Genomic DNA, 16,863 nt, shown 5'->3' with positions numbered 1-16,863 from the left:
AAAACATTAGTTTCTTGTCTTTGTTTTGGGTCAACGAACCAAAACTTTTCACATTCTTTCGTAACGTAAAAAAGAATACTTTATTTATGAATTATTTTTTTTTTGGTAATACAGGCAGTGTACAGAGCGGCGGCGGGAGCTGGCCGTTCGAGGACGCTACGTCGTCGGATTGGGCGGATATGATCGATGGTTTTCAGCGTTCAGCGTTAGCGTCGCGTTTGGGGATTCCGGTAATCTATGGCACTGACGCTGTTCATGGCAACAACAACGTCTACGGTGCTACCATCTTTCCCCACAACATTGGTCTCGGAGCTACCAGGTTCGATTAAACTTTAAAGCAAACTTTAAATTTTTGCGAAAGAGGGGAGAGAAACAGAGAGATTTGTATGTAAGGAACGTTTAGACATTTAAAGCTTTTGAATTTTGGTAAAAAGTTTGAATCTTCTTGTTAAGTTTCAAGCTAATTTGGATTTTTGTAAATTCAGTTTCCACAAGAATTTGATATTTTTAGTAGTAGGAGTTTATGAAGATTTTGCTTTAATTAGCTTTTTGATCATACAGTAGTAGTAGTTGCATTGGCTATGATTAGAATCTGATTGTGTTTAAGATCATCCGTTCATCAACCGTGTTTGTTTGTTGTTGATGTGATAACAGTCGTAGTTTTGTATGGTAACTCGATTAGAAACGCAGATTTGGTCAGAAGAATTGGAGCTGCAACTGCAGTTGGAGTAAGGGCTAGTGGCGTTCACTGGACGTATGCTCCCTGCGTGGCCGTAAATCCCTTTGTAGTTTGATTCTTACTTTAAAGGAAAAAATGATTTGTGGACTATTGAATGAAATGTTGTTTACTCATTAGGTTCTGGGAGATCCGAGGTGGGGAAGATGCTATGAGAGTTATGGTGAAGCTGCTAATATTGTTTGTGAGATGAGCTCGCTTATCTCAGGCCTACAAGGCGAGCCGCCCAAAGAACACCCTAACGGTTACCCTTTTCTTGCAGGAAGGTCCGTATATTATATACTACATATAAACATATATAATGCACTAGACTATATAGGCTTGTTGTTATTTTCTCATGGATTTGTTCATTTGGTGAAAGAAACAATGTGGTCGCTTGTGCAAAACACTTTGTTGGAGATGGTGGTACCGACAAGGGCTTAAGCGAAGGGAACACCATTGCGTCATATGAAGCATTGGAAGAAATACATGTTGCTCCCTATCTGAACTGTATTGCTCAGGGAGTCTCTACCGTTATGGCTTCTTTTTCCAGTTGGAATGGAAGTAGACTCCACTCTGACTATTTTCTTTTAACGGAAGTTCTCAAACAGAAACTCGGTTTCAAGGTTGATTCACTATGAAAAGAAATCTTAAATAAGCTAAGAGGTATGCATTGAGCTATTTGATTCACTTTGTTTTTTTTTTTCTTTTGTTACCAGGGATTTCTAGTTTCTGACTGGGATGGTTTGGAGACTATTAGCGAGCCACAAGGTTCAAATTATCGTGACTGCGTCAAACTCGGGATTAATGCTGGAATCGACATGGTAATGAATTTATTTTCCAACTGTCTTGAATGATTAAGAAAGATTGTTAATCATTGTTATTGCAGGTGATGGTACCTTTCAAGTACGAACAGTTCATACAGGACATGACAGAACTGGTGGAGTCAGGGGAAATACCAATGGCTCGGGTTGATGATGCTGTTGGAAGAATACTTAGAGTGAAGTTTGTTGCTGGTCTCTTTGAACATCCTCTTGCGGACCGATCTTTGTTGGGAACTATTGGCTGCAAGGTGAGGTGTTTATAGCTGAGGCCACTATTGTAAGGTGTATGAAAGCATGATTGATTGACTCTGTTTATCACAACTGCAGGAACACAGAGAAGTGGCTCGTGAAGCGGTTAGAAAGTCTTTTAGTTTTGCTGAAGAATGGTACAAATGCTGATGCACCTTTCTTGCCATTAGACCGCAATGCCAAGAGGATTCTAGTGGTTGGAATGCGCGCAAATGATATTGGGAATTAGTGTGGAGGATGGACAAAGATTAAATCTGGTCAAAGCGGCAGAATCACAATTGGTAGTGAAACTGAAATAGAACAGACGCCACTAAATGATATCAGAAGTTGATTTTGTATACTTATGCTTTTGTTTTGAAATGTAGGTACAACACTTTTGGATGCTATAAAAGCAACAGTTGGAGACAAAACCGAAGTGATCTACGAGGAAACTCCAACAAAGGAAACCTTAGCCTCTAGTGAAGTCTTCTCATACGCCATTGTTGCAGTGGGGGAACCTCCATACGCAGAAATGAAAGGGGATAACTCGGAGCTTACAATACCTTTCAACGGTAACAACATTATAACCGCGGTTGCGGAGAAAATCCCTACTCTAGTGATTTTGTTCTCAGGAAGGCCAATGGTTTTGGAGCCAACGGTTCTTGAAAAAACTGAGGCTTTGGTCGCTGCTTGGTTCCCTGGAACTGAAGGGCAAGGGATGGCTGATGTCATTTTTGGAGATTATGACTTTGAAGGGAAGTTACCAGTGAGCTGGTTCAAACGCTTTGACCAGTTACCTCTAAATGCTGATGCTGATTCGTATGACCCATTATTTCCTCTTGGTTTTGGACTCACTTGCAACTCAGGACAGAATTTGTAACCGGTTTAACTTCACCTGTCTGATTCAGAGGATCGGGTAATAAAAGTGTATGATTGAAAAATGTATGTCCTTATCTATAATTAGTCAAATTTTCAGTAGTTTTTGGTTTTTTACTCAATGTTTTCAAGATTTGACATGTAACATATTTAGTTCAACCATTTTGTAACTAACCCACATGTTTTGATTAAGTTAATCAAATGTATATTTTTTTTTACTTACACAATTTAATTGAGCAGTTGAGTGTACTGTCAAATCAGTGTGCCACGTCTCCTCGAAATTGGCTATAGTATAGATAAAGAGAAGTAGCTGAACTTTGTGAGAAGAGCACGACTGCCACACGAAGAGGAAGAAGAGTAAGATTCAAGAATATGGTAGTCAAGGAGGAGTCTTCATGCGTTTACAAGAACCAAGACGCGCCAGTGGAGGCGCGTGTGAAGGACCTTCTCTCTCGCATGACTCTGCCGGAGAAGATCGGTCAGATGACTCAGATTGAACGCACCGTTGCTTCTCCTGCCGCCATTACAGATTCTTTCATCGGTATGCACAGACAGCACAGTCTTCTTGTTTCACTTTGATTCTTGATTCTTGAAAAATGACCTTTTTAGTGTGTTTTTTTTTTTTTTTTGGATAATCAGAATATAATTTATGGATTTGGTGTTACAGGAAGTGTACTAAACGCCGGTGGGAGTGCGCCGTTCGAGGATGCTAAGTCGTCGGATTGGGCTGATATGATCGACGGTTTTCAGCGTTCAGCGTTAGCGTCGCGTTTGGGAATTCCAATCATCTACGGCACTGACGCTGTCCATGGCAACAACAATGTCTACGGCGCCACTGTCTTCCCCCACAACATTGGCCTCGGAGCCACCAGGTTTTTTTTAAAACACAATTAACATTAGCAAACTACAAAATTCCAAACAGTAGATAGAGAATGAGATATAGTTGCATTTGACATTTTGGACTGTGATTTGTAATGGTGGTATTGGTTTTGGTTGATTTGTTCTATTTTTGTCTTTCTTATGAAACTTGACCGAACCTATTCACCTATTTAATATTCTGATTAGCTTTCAATTAGCTTTTGATTACATGGTAGTAGTAGTAGTATTGCAGTAGTTGTGATTAGTATCTTCAAGATTAGGTGCTTCTATTGCAGCCATGCTGTGTGTGACTGTTATTTATATGATAATAACAATTGTAGATGTCGTGGTACTTCTGTAGAGATGCAGATTTGGTCAGAAGAATTGGAGCAGCAACTGCACTTGAAGTAAGGGCTTGTGGTGCTCACTGGGCGTTTGCTCCCTGTGTGGCTGTAAGTCCCTTTTATATATGTAAAAATCTAACAACTGAAACTGAACATTATGATTTGTAAATTTTTGAATGAAATGTTGTCTTTCTAACAGGTCTTGAGAGATCCGAGATGGGGACGAGGCTATGAGAGTTATGGAGAAGATACTGGACTTGTCTGCGAGATGACTTCGCTTGTCTCGGGCCTACAAGGCGTGCCACCAGAAGAACACCCAAATGGCTACCCTTTTGTTGCGGGAAGGTATCAAATAAATCACTACAGTGTGGTTCGTTTTTAGTTTTTCGTAGATTTGATGTCATGTCTCATGGATTTGTTCACTGGATTATAGAAACAATGTCGTCGCGTGCGCCAAACACTTTGTTGGAGATGGTGGTACCGACAAGGGCATAAATGAAGGGAACACCATTGCGTCATATGAAGCCTTAGAGAAGATACATATACCTCCATATCTGAAGTGTCTTGCTCAGGGAGTCTCCACAGTTATGGCATCTTACTCCAGTTGGAATGGAACTCGACTCCACGCTGACCGTTTTCTCTTGACAGAAGTTCTCAAGGAAAAACTCGGTTTCAAGGTTTGTGCAAACCTTAATTGAGTACGAATGAAAAGCAGAAATAAGCTAGAAGTGTAGGCGTTAAGCTAGTTTTCTTGTTTATATCACCAGGGATTTCTAGTTTCAGACTGGGAAGGTTTGGACCGGCTTAGTGAGCCTCAGGGATCAAACTACCGCAACTGCATTAAAACTGCGGTCAATGCTGGCATTGACATGGTAGATTCTGAATCCATTATGCCAAATATTTCAGCTTAGCATCATCTTGAATGAATGAAGGAGTGAAGATTATATATATAATCAAATGTTATTGCAGGTGATGGTACCATTCAAGTACAAACAATTCATACAGGACATGACAGATCTGGTAGAGTCAGGGGAAATACCGATGGCTCGGGTCAATGATGCTGTTGAAAGAATACTCAGAGTGAAATTTGTCGCTGGTCTCTTCGAACATCCTCTCACTGATCGATCTTTGTTGCCTACTGTTGGTTGCAAGGTGAGCTCTCTTGTATTGAATGCCATTAGACCAGATTGCTGCCTTTATTCTAAGATTTTTCCATGTGTGCAGGGACATAGAGAATTGGCGCAGGAAGCAGTTAGGAAGTCGTTAGTTCTTTTAAAGAATGGGAGAAACGTTGATAAACCATTTCTGCCACTAGACCGCAAAGCCAAGAGGATTCTAGTCACTGGAACTCACGCTGATGATCTTGGCTATCAGTGTGGAGGATGGACAAAGACATGGTTTGGTCTAAGCGGCAGGATCACTATCGGTAACTAATTGGACCTTATTTAGCAGAGGCTACAAGATGCTGCTGAAACGTTAATCAACATGAATCTATGTCTGTCTGAAATGTAGGAACAACGCTTTTGGATGCCATAAAAGCAGTAGTTGGAGAAGAAACCGAAGTAATCTACGAGAAAACTCCATCAAAGGAGAACTTAGCGTCGAGTGAAGGATTCTCTTACGCCATTGTTGCAGTCGGGGAACCGCCTTATGCAGAGACAATGGGGGATAACTCGGAGCTCACAATACATTTTAATGGTAGCGACATTGTCACCGCAGTCGCAGAGAAAATTCCGACACTGGTGGTCGTGATCTCAGGACGACCTGTGGTTTTGGAGCAGATAGTTCTTGAAAAGATTGAGGCTCTGGTTGCTGCTTGGTTACCTGGAACAGAAGGGCAAGGGATGGCTGACGTTATTTTTGGAGATTATGACTTCAAGGGGAGATTACCTGTGAGCTGGTTCAAACGCGTTGAGCAGTTGCCACTGGATGCTCATGCCAATTCGTATGACCCATTGTTCCCCTTTGGTTTCAGTCTCGATTCAAAACTGGTGTAACTTCACCAGTTTGATTGATTTACCACAACATTGGGGAAATATCTTATGACATATATTACACGCATTGTCGAATTTGTACTTGCAAACAGTTACTACTTACTAGAAAACAATGTATTGTTGGTGTGGTAAACTTAATCTTAACAGTATGACGATGATGAACAGCAATTTTATTTCACTTGTCTATTGACGGAAGTAACAAATTCATTAGTTGCTAATTACAACAGAGTATTCAAGAGTACACACAAAATGTCAGATCAAACTAATTCTTCAGCCTACTCTTCCCGGATTTGCTAGTCTTATGGCTCCTTGCCGGAGTCATATAGAATCTAAACAAATCATTCTCAAGTTTTTCTCGGCCGCACGTACCAACATTTGCATTTCTCTGGAGTACATGATGATTTTGTTTATCCTCAATACCATTAACCAATCCGTCACACGAGCTTCTTCCAACCTCAACACTGTTAATAGATCCATGAAACAGACCATCACAGGAGCTTCTTCCACCTTCAAAGCCACTGAAAATATTAGCATCACCACTAAACACACCATCACAAGACTTTCTCGCGCTAACGCTGTAGCTTTTCAAAAGCTTCTCACTAACACCACCATTGATTTCTCCTTTACCTACTCTCCTAAGCTTTAACAATGACTCAGCCAAAGAACCCTCAACCGCATTCCCTTCAAGTTTCAAACTTTGCTCGGTTTTGATTTCGCTATTCTTCGTCTCGTTTTTCCTCTGTATCAGTCCCCAAATGTTCCATCCCTTTGGCCATTTCTTTCTATGTTTCTTCAACTCTACACCATCCTGCTTCTTCCCCTCACCACCACCAGCACCAATACAAATCTTTCCTTTAGAAACTAACTCTTTACTCTCCGGTTTAACGTTTTTGATCGAATACCAATTAGAATCCCTAAGTTCCTTCTCTGTAACCAATAACTTAGCACCATGAAACAAACCAACAGTTTCAGGTGATACCTTAGCATTCGAAACACCTCTCAATTCATCAACCTCAAGCGAACCTTGTCTTCGATCAAAGCTTCTTCTTCTACGAGAATCCGAGTAATAGTTCTTAGTTTGAACTGTCCCACCAGGACTCTTCTCCTCTTCCTCCTCCTCTTCTTCAACAACAACACGTTTATTAGCTTTAGCATCTTCGTTTACAGTAGACAATGTCGTCAACTTGTGATATGATTTCTCAATCAAGCATCCGTCCCATGAAGCCCTAGGTTTCTCAAACGAGATCCTACCTCCATCAAAAGACAATCTAGGATCTACATCACAAGAGTGACGACCAAATCTAGAATCTGATTGTTCATCTTTTCTCTTCTCCTTGTGATGATGATGATGATTCAATGAAAATATCTTAAGCTTCCTGCTCAAAACCGATGCTATCTCCTTCTTCTTGATTTGGTTTCCCCAATCAAGATCTATAAACTCTTTCATCGTCTTGTTCTCTACGCCTTCTTCTTCTTCTTCGACGATCTTCCTCGGCTTGCCTTCATCAAAACATTTGATATCTTCTCCATCGTAGTAATCTTCTTCTATCAAATCCGGAACCAGGGGTTTCCGAATCGAACTATCTAACCGTTCTTCGTCATCATCGACGAACAGATCGTGTAGTGAGCTTGCGCTTGACCTAGCGTCACACGATCTCCGTCGCGGCTGCGTTAATACGGATACTGATGCGTTGCGAACGGAGTGTGATTTAATACGACGGAGCTCAGGAGTCTGAACGGCGGCGGGGTGAGAAGAAGAAGAAGACTGAGCTTCTATAGTGACGAGACGTTCACGGAGGCAGGAAGCGCAGAAACCGGTGGTTGGTTTAGCGGAAGGGTGACGGTGGCATAAGGAAGAGGAACGACGGCGATTGGTTTGTTTGACGTTAGCCATGGGCTGAACTGAAGAATGGTTCTCGTTTGATTTGCTTGCGTGCGGCGGTGACTTAAGAGAGAGAGTGTGAGAGTGAAGTTTAATGGATTAGTTTACTTTTAGAATCTCGGTGATAGTGTTGTTCGAAGTATGTGCATTGGTGTTTAGTGACAGACTCAATCAGTTTTTCACCAATATAATATTAATTTTTTTGGTCTAGAGAATTTTGAGAACTCCTTCTTTATTTTGTGTATAATATTATTATTTTTATATAATTTTATTTGAGTATTTATTTTGTTATTTTGTTTTAAATTTTGTCTTTAATAATAAAAATTTCTATTAATATATTTTAAACTTATTAAATTACTTATAAATATATTTAATTTTATTAATTAGTTATATTTTTATTTCATATATCATATTACAACTTTTTATAATATCAAAATAGATATATTTTTTATTTTTTAAAAATCTTATAATTTGTTTCACAATACTATTTTTTTTTCAAATCTCAGAATTTATTTAATCACACTAATATTTTTCATTGTATGAACTAATATTAATTTATAATAATATGAATCTATAATTTTAAATTATACATAATGGAACTTGTTAGATAGGTAATTTTATTTTATGATTTATATAAAAAAACAATAACAAATAAACTATTTTATTAAGATTTTAAGGTTTTATCGATTTGTTTTTTTTATTTACAATATCAAAGACTTGAGAGATTTCTATTTTGAACACAAAAGACAACTAAGTTTGTGTGCTTTGTCCTCCAATAATCAACAAAACACAGCCTGAGCCAACTTATACGTGTAATATTGATTCATGGGTAGCTTTGACAGTAGTCTTACTATCTGTGTAAACAGCAAAATATTGTTCAGACGTAGTGCAAAATACTCCTCCGAGTACCATTTGTGATAAGTGCTCATCAGTGGCATATGTGTTGGAGCATTCGTATGACTAAAAATCCAAGCTCTTGAAATTTTCTGAGGAAGATACTCAATGTTGAACAAATATGGGAGATCGTCGGGCGGTGATGAAACCATGGCCAGCTCAACCAAACCACACGGACGTGAGGACCAGCTTGAACCCGAGCAAGCATTAGAGGAGCAGTTTGAACCTGAGGAAGCACCGGAGGACCAGCTTGAACCAGAGGAAGCACCGGAGAAACAGCTTGTACCAGCGGAAGCATCGGAGGAAGCATTGATCGTCCCGGCGGGTCCTATAACAAGGTCACGGTCTAAGAGGTTCAACCAAGCCATCAATGCAATACTTAAAGAGTTGGACAAGAAGCTAGAAGACATGACTCAAACCACATTCACCATGCTCACAGCTCAAGGTGCTCGGTAAAGAATAAAGTGTTACTTTGGTGCTCTTTTTCCCTTGGTCAAGTTTTGTCCCATTGGATTTTCTTGACAAGGTTTTAATGAGGCCTAAGTAACATTTTTAGACCCCTTTTGCCAGCCCAAGTCGTGGTCCAAGGTCAAATACAAAAGCCTTGGCCCATTTTCTATCTTTTCTCATAATGCATGAGCTAGACTTTGGAAAAGCTCTTGAATGATTTCCTAGGCCTTTATTTCTCTCCTCTATCTCGTCCACCCCTTCTCCTATAAAAAGACAATGTAACTCTTCTTTGTAAACCATCAAACATTTTAATCAAAAACTTCTTTCTACTTGTTTGATTTGAGGAGTGTGTAATATCTTCTCAACTTGTTTATTTCTTAGTGTGTCATATCTAAGATATATCCAAGCTTGTAGTCTAAGAGACTTTCACCTCTCTTGGAAGTACATCTCAATTCCCCTTCAAATCCGCTGCATTCCACCTATTTCACCTTCATCTCCATTCCGCTGCATCTTCAATCCATTGATCATCATCAATCCGTCTGTTTATCTTCAAGACCTTGCAAGTGTGTTCTTGGGAGCAGATTCCTTGCCAGGAGTCTATCATGTGGACATTGGAAAACAACTTGAGAAGAAATTGTTGACATCCTATAGGGAATTTGAGCTTGCCGACAAAAGAGTATAGATGACATGATATTACGAGAGTTTTATAAAATGTTATACTCGTTCAAAAAAATTACAAACTCAACTGTTTTAGAACCAAGAACGAGTGTAGTATTTTTCAAAATTGATTTGAGAATTTTTGGATTCGTTTTCATAATTTTCCCAGATCTGTTTTTATTTACGCGTTTTTGGAACTATTTACTGGTGGATCTTTGTTTTCTTTGCAGGTACCATGGTGACGTCGGAAGAGGAAGAGTCATCTACATCCAGTCTTGAAAGGAGGATTCTTAAGTCTGCCACCGCAGCTATGACATCCATACTTGATGCAAGACTTGGCGATCTACACTTGAATCAAACCAACCCATAACCAAATCAGCGTCGAAGGCAACACCAGGATCTTAAACCCAAGCCCCCAGATGACACATCTAGATCAACCTGGAGCAGCTTACAGAAAACCTCTCATACTCCCAAATCTAAATCTGTGGTTCATTATAAAATCTCTTTAGCTCATAAACTCTATAAATTTGCAGGAAAAGGAGATTACCTTGAATGGGAGAAACACATGGAGGATTGGTTCTACTACAATGATATCCCAAGAAATGAAAGATTAGCTTTTGCACTTACCCAACTCACAGGAGACGCTTACAAATGGTGGTTGCAAGAAGTTGATGACCGTTGGTATTACAAGGAGCCAAATATCACATTGTGGAGAGATCTTAAGAAGATTCTAAGGAACAAGTATGCTCCACAAGTGCTACACCGTACTGCCCAAGCCAATGTCACAATCCAAGCAGTTCCTGAAAAGCAACCAGTCAAAATACCAGCCCAAAAGAAAAACCCAACATCTGTGGAGGCTAAGGCGCAATCAGATCTTCTTGAGGCATTAACCAAGTACTTTAAACTTGAAAAGAAGAAGACTAAGTCAACATCTCAACCAAAGAAGGTCCCTGAACAGATTAACGTTCAAGAGCAAAGTCTAAAACCATCGCTTGAATCAAGTAGGGAACCAAAGCAATGTAAGTCTTCTACACTTTCAAAATCCAAGGAAGTAACTGTTCAAGGTTTAGAAAATTCCAATTCTTGTATGATGCACTTGTCTTTGCCCAAAAGTGTTGAGATAGGTACAGATTCTAATGGAGGACAATGGAAGCAAGCAGAACAAGAAAAGGAGAATAAGGAGTTTGAAAGAAAGGATCAGTCTGGACCCAAGGAAGAACAGCTCAGAGACGGACCCAAGGAGAAACAGCTTGGAGAAGAAGCCAAGGAGAGACAGTTCATTGCTGAGGATGATGTTGTTATACCAACTGGACCTATGACTCTATCTCAAGCTAAATGTGATCTTTCTTTTATCCAATCTGATTTTGTGCTTGAAAAACTAACCCTTTGTGAACCGGAGCAACCGAGTAGCATTATTTCCTTTTTACAGGTTGAGGAAGAAGAATCACTAGAAACAACACAAATCAGTTTTCCATTGATTAGTGATTTGGAGCAGAACAACATTGTTCCAAACCCAGCCCCTATACCATATCTTTGTGACTATCCAAGAAAGCACTGTAAGGAAATTGATTTGGTTAGGACAGATCCTAATTATTTTGTGATGCTTTCTGCTCAAGATGAAAAACGTTTTGGTTTAGAAAATGTGAAAGAATTTTGTGTTTCAAAATCTGTTTTTAACAAAATGATTCCAAGTTTTGAAACATTTGCATTTAAAAAGTTCTTTAAGCCAAAAGGGTTGTTACTTGAAAAGTTTCTTGAATTTAACTCTTCTTTTAGAGTTTCTTTGAGTAGCATTGTGATTGAGCCGTTTGGAACTAAAACTGAGCATGTAACGGATAAACCTTTTTCTAAAATGAGATATTTAGTTGAAAAAGAGTTGTGTGAGTTTAAACTGTTCAATGAGCTTTGGAAACCAATTGTGAAAGATCAAGTTTTTGATTTCTCTATTTCAAGTATAATGCACTTGTTCTTTCCCATGATTGCTACGAAAGGAACATGTTACATGAAGGAGCAAAATTACTTTGGAGAAGAAAGATGTTCTGTTCAAATCAAGGAGAAACCACCAGATATATGCCAACAAATGATTTATCATTTTGGAGTTAGAAGCTGGAAGTATTTCAGAAAAAACATTATGATCACCAAAGGATGCTCCATTCTAAAACTCTATTTTGATAACAACTACATGAATATCTGTTTGATCTTTTCCTATGTGCCTAAACTGTTTCTTTTTGATGTAGGAGATCTTGCGGAGCATGGAAAAATAGTGAAAGCTTACTTAACGCTCAAAGATGAACCACCTGATGCAACACTTGTGCTCATACCAAACTGTCATAAGATAAGTATTTTTATTATCAAGGATACTTTTATCCAAGATCACACAGATATGATTCGCTTGTCTTTGTCAAAAGAGCCAAATACAGATTTTAGAGTGGTCAAGAAGCGCATAATCAAAACCGAAAAGAAAGTGAGAGACAAAAGATTTAAGCCACCTGATTTGGATCAAGATGAGCACCAAGATGTCAGCAGCTTCATACTGATCCAAGAAGAACCGCCAGATCCACTTCCATTAATCATGATGAGCATTGATCATACCCAAGGCATTATCCAGCTAAGTAATTCCTTAACCCAATTTTTTTCTCATGATGCTAGAGCTTTGATTATCAGTTTGTTACATTCAGAAAATCATGGGAAAGGGTTAGGTTTATTCAAAGAAAATTCTGAACATGACAAGGATAGTGCTTTGTACCAAGCTAGGATATATTTTCATGTTTATAGTGAATCCATGACTATAATGACACACTTGATCTTTGCCAAAGGTATTGACAACTTTGCAGGTACAAAAGAGGAGCCCCCAGATTTAGCAGTTCTTTCGTCCAAAATCTTTGTGAGAACCGGCATTGGAGATATTTTGATGCATGATCATAAATCCAATGGTTGTTTTAGGATGATCTTTGAGGTTGGCGAACAACTAATGGTACACTTGAGGAGTAAACAATTTCCAGCTGAAAAGGAGTCAAAACTAATGCCAAAGATTGATGGACCATTCACTGTGCTCAAAAGAATAAACAACAATGCCTACCAAGTCGACCTCCAAGGTAAGTACAAAGTTAGTGGTAGTTTCAATGTTTCTGATCTTTTTCCTTATTGTGCAGATAATTCGGATTTGAGGTCAAATCCTTTTCAAGTGGGAGAGGATGATGAAACCATGGCCAGCTCAACCAAACCACACGGACGTGAGGACCAGCTTGAACCCGAGCAAGCATTAGAGGAGCAGCTTGAACCTGAGGAAGCACCGAAGGACCAGCTTGAACCAGAGGAAGCACCGGAGAAACAGCTTGTACCAGCGGAAGCATCGGAAGAAGTATTGATCGTCCCGGCGGGTCCTATAACAAGGTCACAGTCTAAGAGGTTCAACCAAGCCATCAATGCAATACTTAAGGAGTTGGACAAGAAGCTAGAAGACATGACTCAAACCACATTCACCATGCTCACAGCTCAAGGTGCTCGGTAAAGAATAAAGTGTTACTTTGGTGCTCTTTTTCCCTTGGTCAAGTTTTGTCCCATTGGGTTTTCTTGACAAGGTTTTTAATGAGGCCTAAGTAACATTTTTAGACCCCTTTTGCCAGCCCAAGTCGTGGTCCAAGGTCAAATACAAAAGCCTTGGCCCATTTTCTATCTTTTCTCTTATTCAAACTTGCATTTAATGTTTTGTAATTTCCTAGACATTATGCATGAGCTAGACTTTGGAAAAGCTCTTGCATGATTTCCTAGGCCTTTATTTCTCTCCTCTATCTCGTCCACCCCTTCTCCTATAAAAAGACAATGTAACTCTTCTTTGTAAACCATCAAACATTTTAATCAAAAACTTCTTTCTACTTGTTTGATCTGAGGAGTGTGTAATATCTTCTCAACTTGTTTATTTCTTAGTGTGTCATATCTAAGATATATCCAAGCTTGTAGTCTAAGAGACTTTCACCTCTCTTGGAAGTACATCTCAATTCCCCTTCAAATCCGCTGCATTCCACCTATTTCACCTTCATCGCCATTCATCTCTCCATTCCGCTGCATCTTCAATCCATTGATCATCATCAATCCGTCTGTTTATCTTCAAGACCTTGCAAGTGTGTTCTTGGGAGCAGATTCCTTGCCAGAAGTCTATCAGGCGGACATTGGAAAACAACTTGAGAAGAAATTGTTGACATCCTATAGGGAATTTGAGCTTGCCGACAAAAGAGTATAGATGACATGATATTATCTTGGCATTCCTTTTTGCAGAATCAATTTATCTTCACGAAAGAAGTATGGTCATCACCTCCTTGATTCATCATTCACAAATTCTAAGTCGTGAGATTGGGGAATCAAACGAAGAGAAACTAATTAGTCGATTAGGTAAGAATCTAATCGCGTGACTGGAGACCAACGAGAAGAATCCGGAGGGTGAGGTCAGGTCAGGTCTCACCACATGGTGTGTGTGTTTATATATATATGCATGCGATAAAGAAAATACTCGCAAACCGACGCAGAAATCCGCCTCCATCATCCTCGATGAACAACGTCAGAACAAGGGGGAGAACATAAAAAAAACAGAAATTATTTTTTTGTGTGTTTTTTTTTTCTTTTTATAGATTTGTTATTATAGTAAAATTTGTCTACACATGAGTGCCCTTGAGAATCGATTCTCACTTTTTAAAATTAAAATATAATATTTATTATTTATTTTTCATTTATTTTTAGTATGAGAAACTCTATAAAAAACTACCAATGCACATGACCTTAGTTGTTTGTATTGTAGGATCAATTATGGTAAATTTATCTTCCTTAAACCCATTTCTTTAATTTTCTATTTGTTTAGTATTTTAGTACCCTCGAATTTTATTTTATTTTGTTTTCAGGTCATATTTCTCCACAACTTTTGTTTATATAATTAGCTTAACCAAAATTTTGAGTCCAAAAAAAATATCTGGCATAATCAATAATTAAAACATTAATTTCAATTTGGATACTAATGATACATCAACGATATCAATAATAATCTTTGACAAACAAAAAAAGATACAAAAAAATTCAATCACAAAAATTTGTTTGATAAAAATAGCCAAAACTCTAAAAACTTAGATATCTCTAGAGATGTAATGCATTTTCCTATCTATTTCCACACTCTATTTTAGAGTGAAATAATATTCAACTCATCTCTATTTTTAATTTCAAAAATGAAGGTTCCAAATTTACTTTATATTTAGAATTATATATTTTCAATTTAGATTACTTTTGGAGATTTACGTTTAGAAGTTGGAAATATAGTAAAGATGGTATACCGAACCAAGACATAAATCTTATATTATTATGATGCATCTAAACAACTCGTAAACGTGTATATTTTAACATATGTAGTCTTGTTTAAATACACATAAATTATGTTCATAGTAATTAATAACGTTTTTTATTTATGTATCCTAATTTAAAAAAAAAAAACCAATATATTGTAAGGAGAAGGCTAGTATAATTCACTATGGTCCAAATATAAAGATCATATATTAAAATTTTGGTGTCAAAAATGTATTGTTTATTCTTTATGTAACAAATTTTTTTAGCAAAAAAAATAAAATGTGTTTGTTTTGTACATCGTTTCTTCATTTTGAACACCATACATGAGTTTTTCATCCATAATAAAAAAACTGTTAAATTTCTACCGATACACAACATGATACTTTCTCTCCTATTAATACATTAATGACTAATGTAATGAAAACAACAAGAAAGCTTAAAAAGGCTTCAAAAACATATGAAGACGATTCAAGATTTTTGGGAGTTATTGTGGTCTTAAGTTTAAGAATGTTTTTACCATTTGGCTAATCATTTTTCCATAGGGACAGAAGTGAAGCTAATAAACTATTTTTAAAATTAAATGGAAAATATTTTTATTTAGATGTTGTTTGCTGAAATCAACAATAATATAATTTGTTCTTACGAGACTAACTTATACCTAAAGAGAAAATACTAGTGAACGAAGTCGGTTTTGCTTTGATCTCCATTTTTACTATCTTTGATGAAAATGGTTTGAGTGTCACTTGTGGTAATGAATAGTACTGTTGAATATTTTATTTTTTGGTAGAGTTTTTCTTAGGTAAAAGCTTTGTTTGATTTATAGTTTTTTTTAATGACTTATAAATATAGAGTTCAATTTGAGATTTTATATAAATTACAAAGTTAAAATTTTAAATGACTCTTAATATAAAATAATAAAATGACATTTAAGCTAAATAATAGTATAGTTTTGGTAGAGTAAGTGTTTTTTTTCTCTTTTTTTTCTTTTGTCATCATGACCTAGTAATCAACTTTCTACTCTTCTATACGAGAAGCCGAGAAGGACCAGGCTCAAATTGCAACATAAATATCAAAATAACAAAATAAGAAAAATACATTACTGACCATCAATATTTGACCAATTCAGTCAAACGTAGTCTTTGGATTTCCTTCCAAATCAATGGGTCAAACTCGACATTACTATTTCATTGATTAGCTAACAATCATATATATATATGAGTGTCAAAATGATTAACTCAAGTCAAATCAACTTATTATCTAATGAGTTTAGATTAAATGAGTTTATGAATTAACCTAACTCATTTGTTTAAATGAGGTGACTTAATTCATGAACTCATTTAATTAGATGAGTTAAATGGTTAAATAAGTTTTAAATGAGTTTGTTTAGATGATGAAAAGAAAATCTAAAAGACAATGGCTAAATGATTCATATACAAGAAAATTAGGTTATTATAATTATTACAAAAATGTGGTATTACATCATTTATTTTCTGTTTTTGCATCAGATCTACATGATGCAAATATAATCTGCATCATTTTAATAAATAATTTATATTTTATTGATGTAAATAGTTTGTATCGGTTTATATCAAAATTGATATTAGTATCCAAAATATTTGAATGTCAATATATATCATTTATTTAAAATCAATATTCAAGAAAGCACTAGGCGTTAACTAGGCTTTAATCCAACGCCTAGCGCCTAGAACGCCGAATCAGAATCTAGAGGGTTTTAGGCGGTTTAGACGTTTATACTATAAACTAATATATCTGATATTATATATATAATTATACAAAATATATAAAATAATAATAA

At 37.1% G+C, this 16,863-nt stretch overlaps 4 protein-coding genes across 5 annotated transcripts; 3 read left to right on the top strand and 1 right to left on the bottom strand.

Moving 5' to 3' along the window:
* Positions 1-22: 22 nt before the first annotated feature.
* Positions 23-2,861, top strand: LOC104780509 (uncharacterized). Of its 2 annotated transcripts, none has more exons than XM_087510325.1 (8): positions 23-319; positions 691-773; positions 857-1,002; positions 1,098-1,341; positions 1,435-1,539; positions 1,605-1,787; positions 1,867-2,069; positions 2,154-2,861. In XM_087510325.1, exons 1-7 carry the CDS (start codon positions 238-240, stop codon positions 1,936-1,938), a joined length of 915 nt encoding a protein of 304 aa, XP_087366451.1. In that variant the 5' UTR covers positions 23-237; the 3' UTR covers positions 1,939-2,069; positions 2,154-2,861. The 2 variants fall into 2 exon arrangements, with proteins under 2 accessions (XP_087366451.1, XP_087366450.1); XM_087510324.1 differs by having other exon boundaries at positions 115-319; positions 683-773.
* On the top strand, positions 2,830-6,017 carry LOC104780507 (uncharacterized). Its single transcript, XM_087510323.1, has 9 exons — positions 2,830-3,184; positions 3,311-3,515; positions 3,863-3,953; positions 4,045-4,190; positions 4,279-4,522; positions 4,613-4,717; positions 4,815-4,997; positions 5,070-5,271; positions 5,358-6,017. Exons 1-9 carry the CDS (start codon positions 3,016-3,018, stop codon positions 5,840-5,842), a joined length of 1,830 nt encoding a protein of 609 aa, XP_087366449.1. The 5' UTR covers positions 2,830-3,015; the 3' UTR covers positions 5,843-6,017.
* Positions 5,995-7,875, bottom strand: LOC104780508 (uncharacterized). Its single transcript, XM_010505015.3, has one exon. The coding sequence runs from the start codon at positions 7,731-7,733 to the stop codon at positions 6,102-6,104; it is 1,632 nt and encodes a 543-aa protein (XP_010503317.1). The 5' UTR covers positions 7,734-7,875; the 3' UTR covers positions 5,995-6,101.
* Positions 7,876-10,199: 2,324 nt separating this feature from the next.
* On the top strand, positions 10,200-14,436 carry LOC147945936 (uncharacterized). The gene has a single exon (XM_087509415.1). The coding sequence runs from the start codon at positions 10,288-10,290 to the stop codon at positions 13,231-13,233; it is 2,946 nt and encodes a 981-aa protein (XP_087365541.1). The 5' UTR covers positions 10,200-10,287; the 3' UTR covers positions 13,234-14,436.
* Positions 14,437-16,863: the final 2,427 nt, after the last annotated feature.

Source organism: Camelina sativa, chromosome 4 (genome assembly GCF_030686135.1).
Source record: "Camelina sativa cultivar CO46 ecotype springtype chromosome 4, ASM3068613v1".
Classification (NCBI taxonomy): Eukaryota; Viridiplantae; Streptophyta; class Magnoliopsida; order Brassicales; family Brassicaceae; genus Camelina; species Camelina sativa.
Note: the sequence above shows the minus strand (reverse complement) of the source record. Positions and strands in the feature narration are given on the sequence as shown.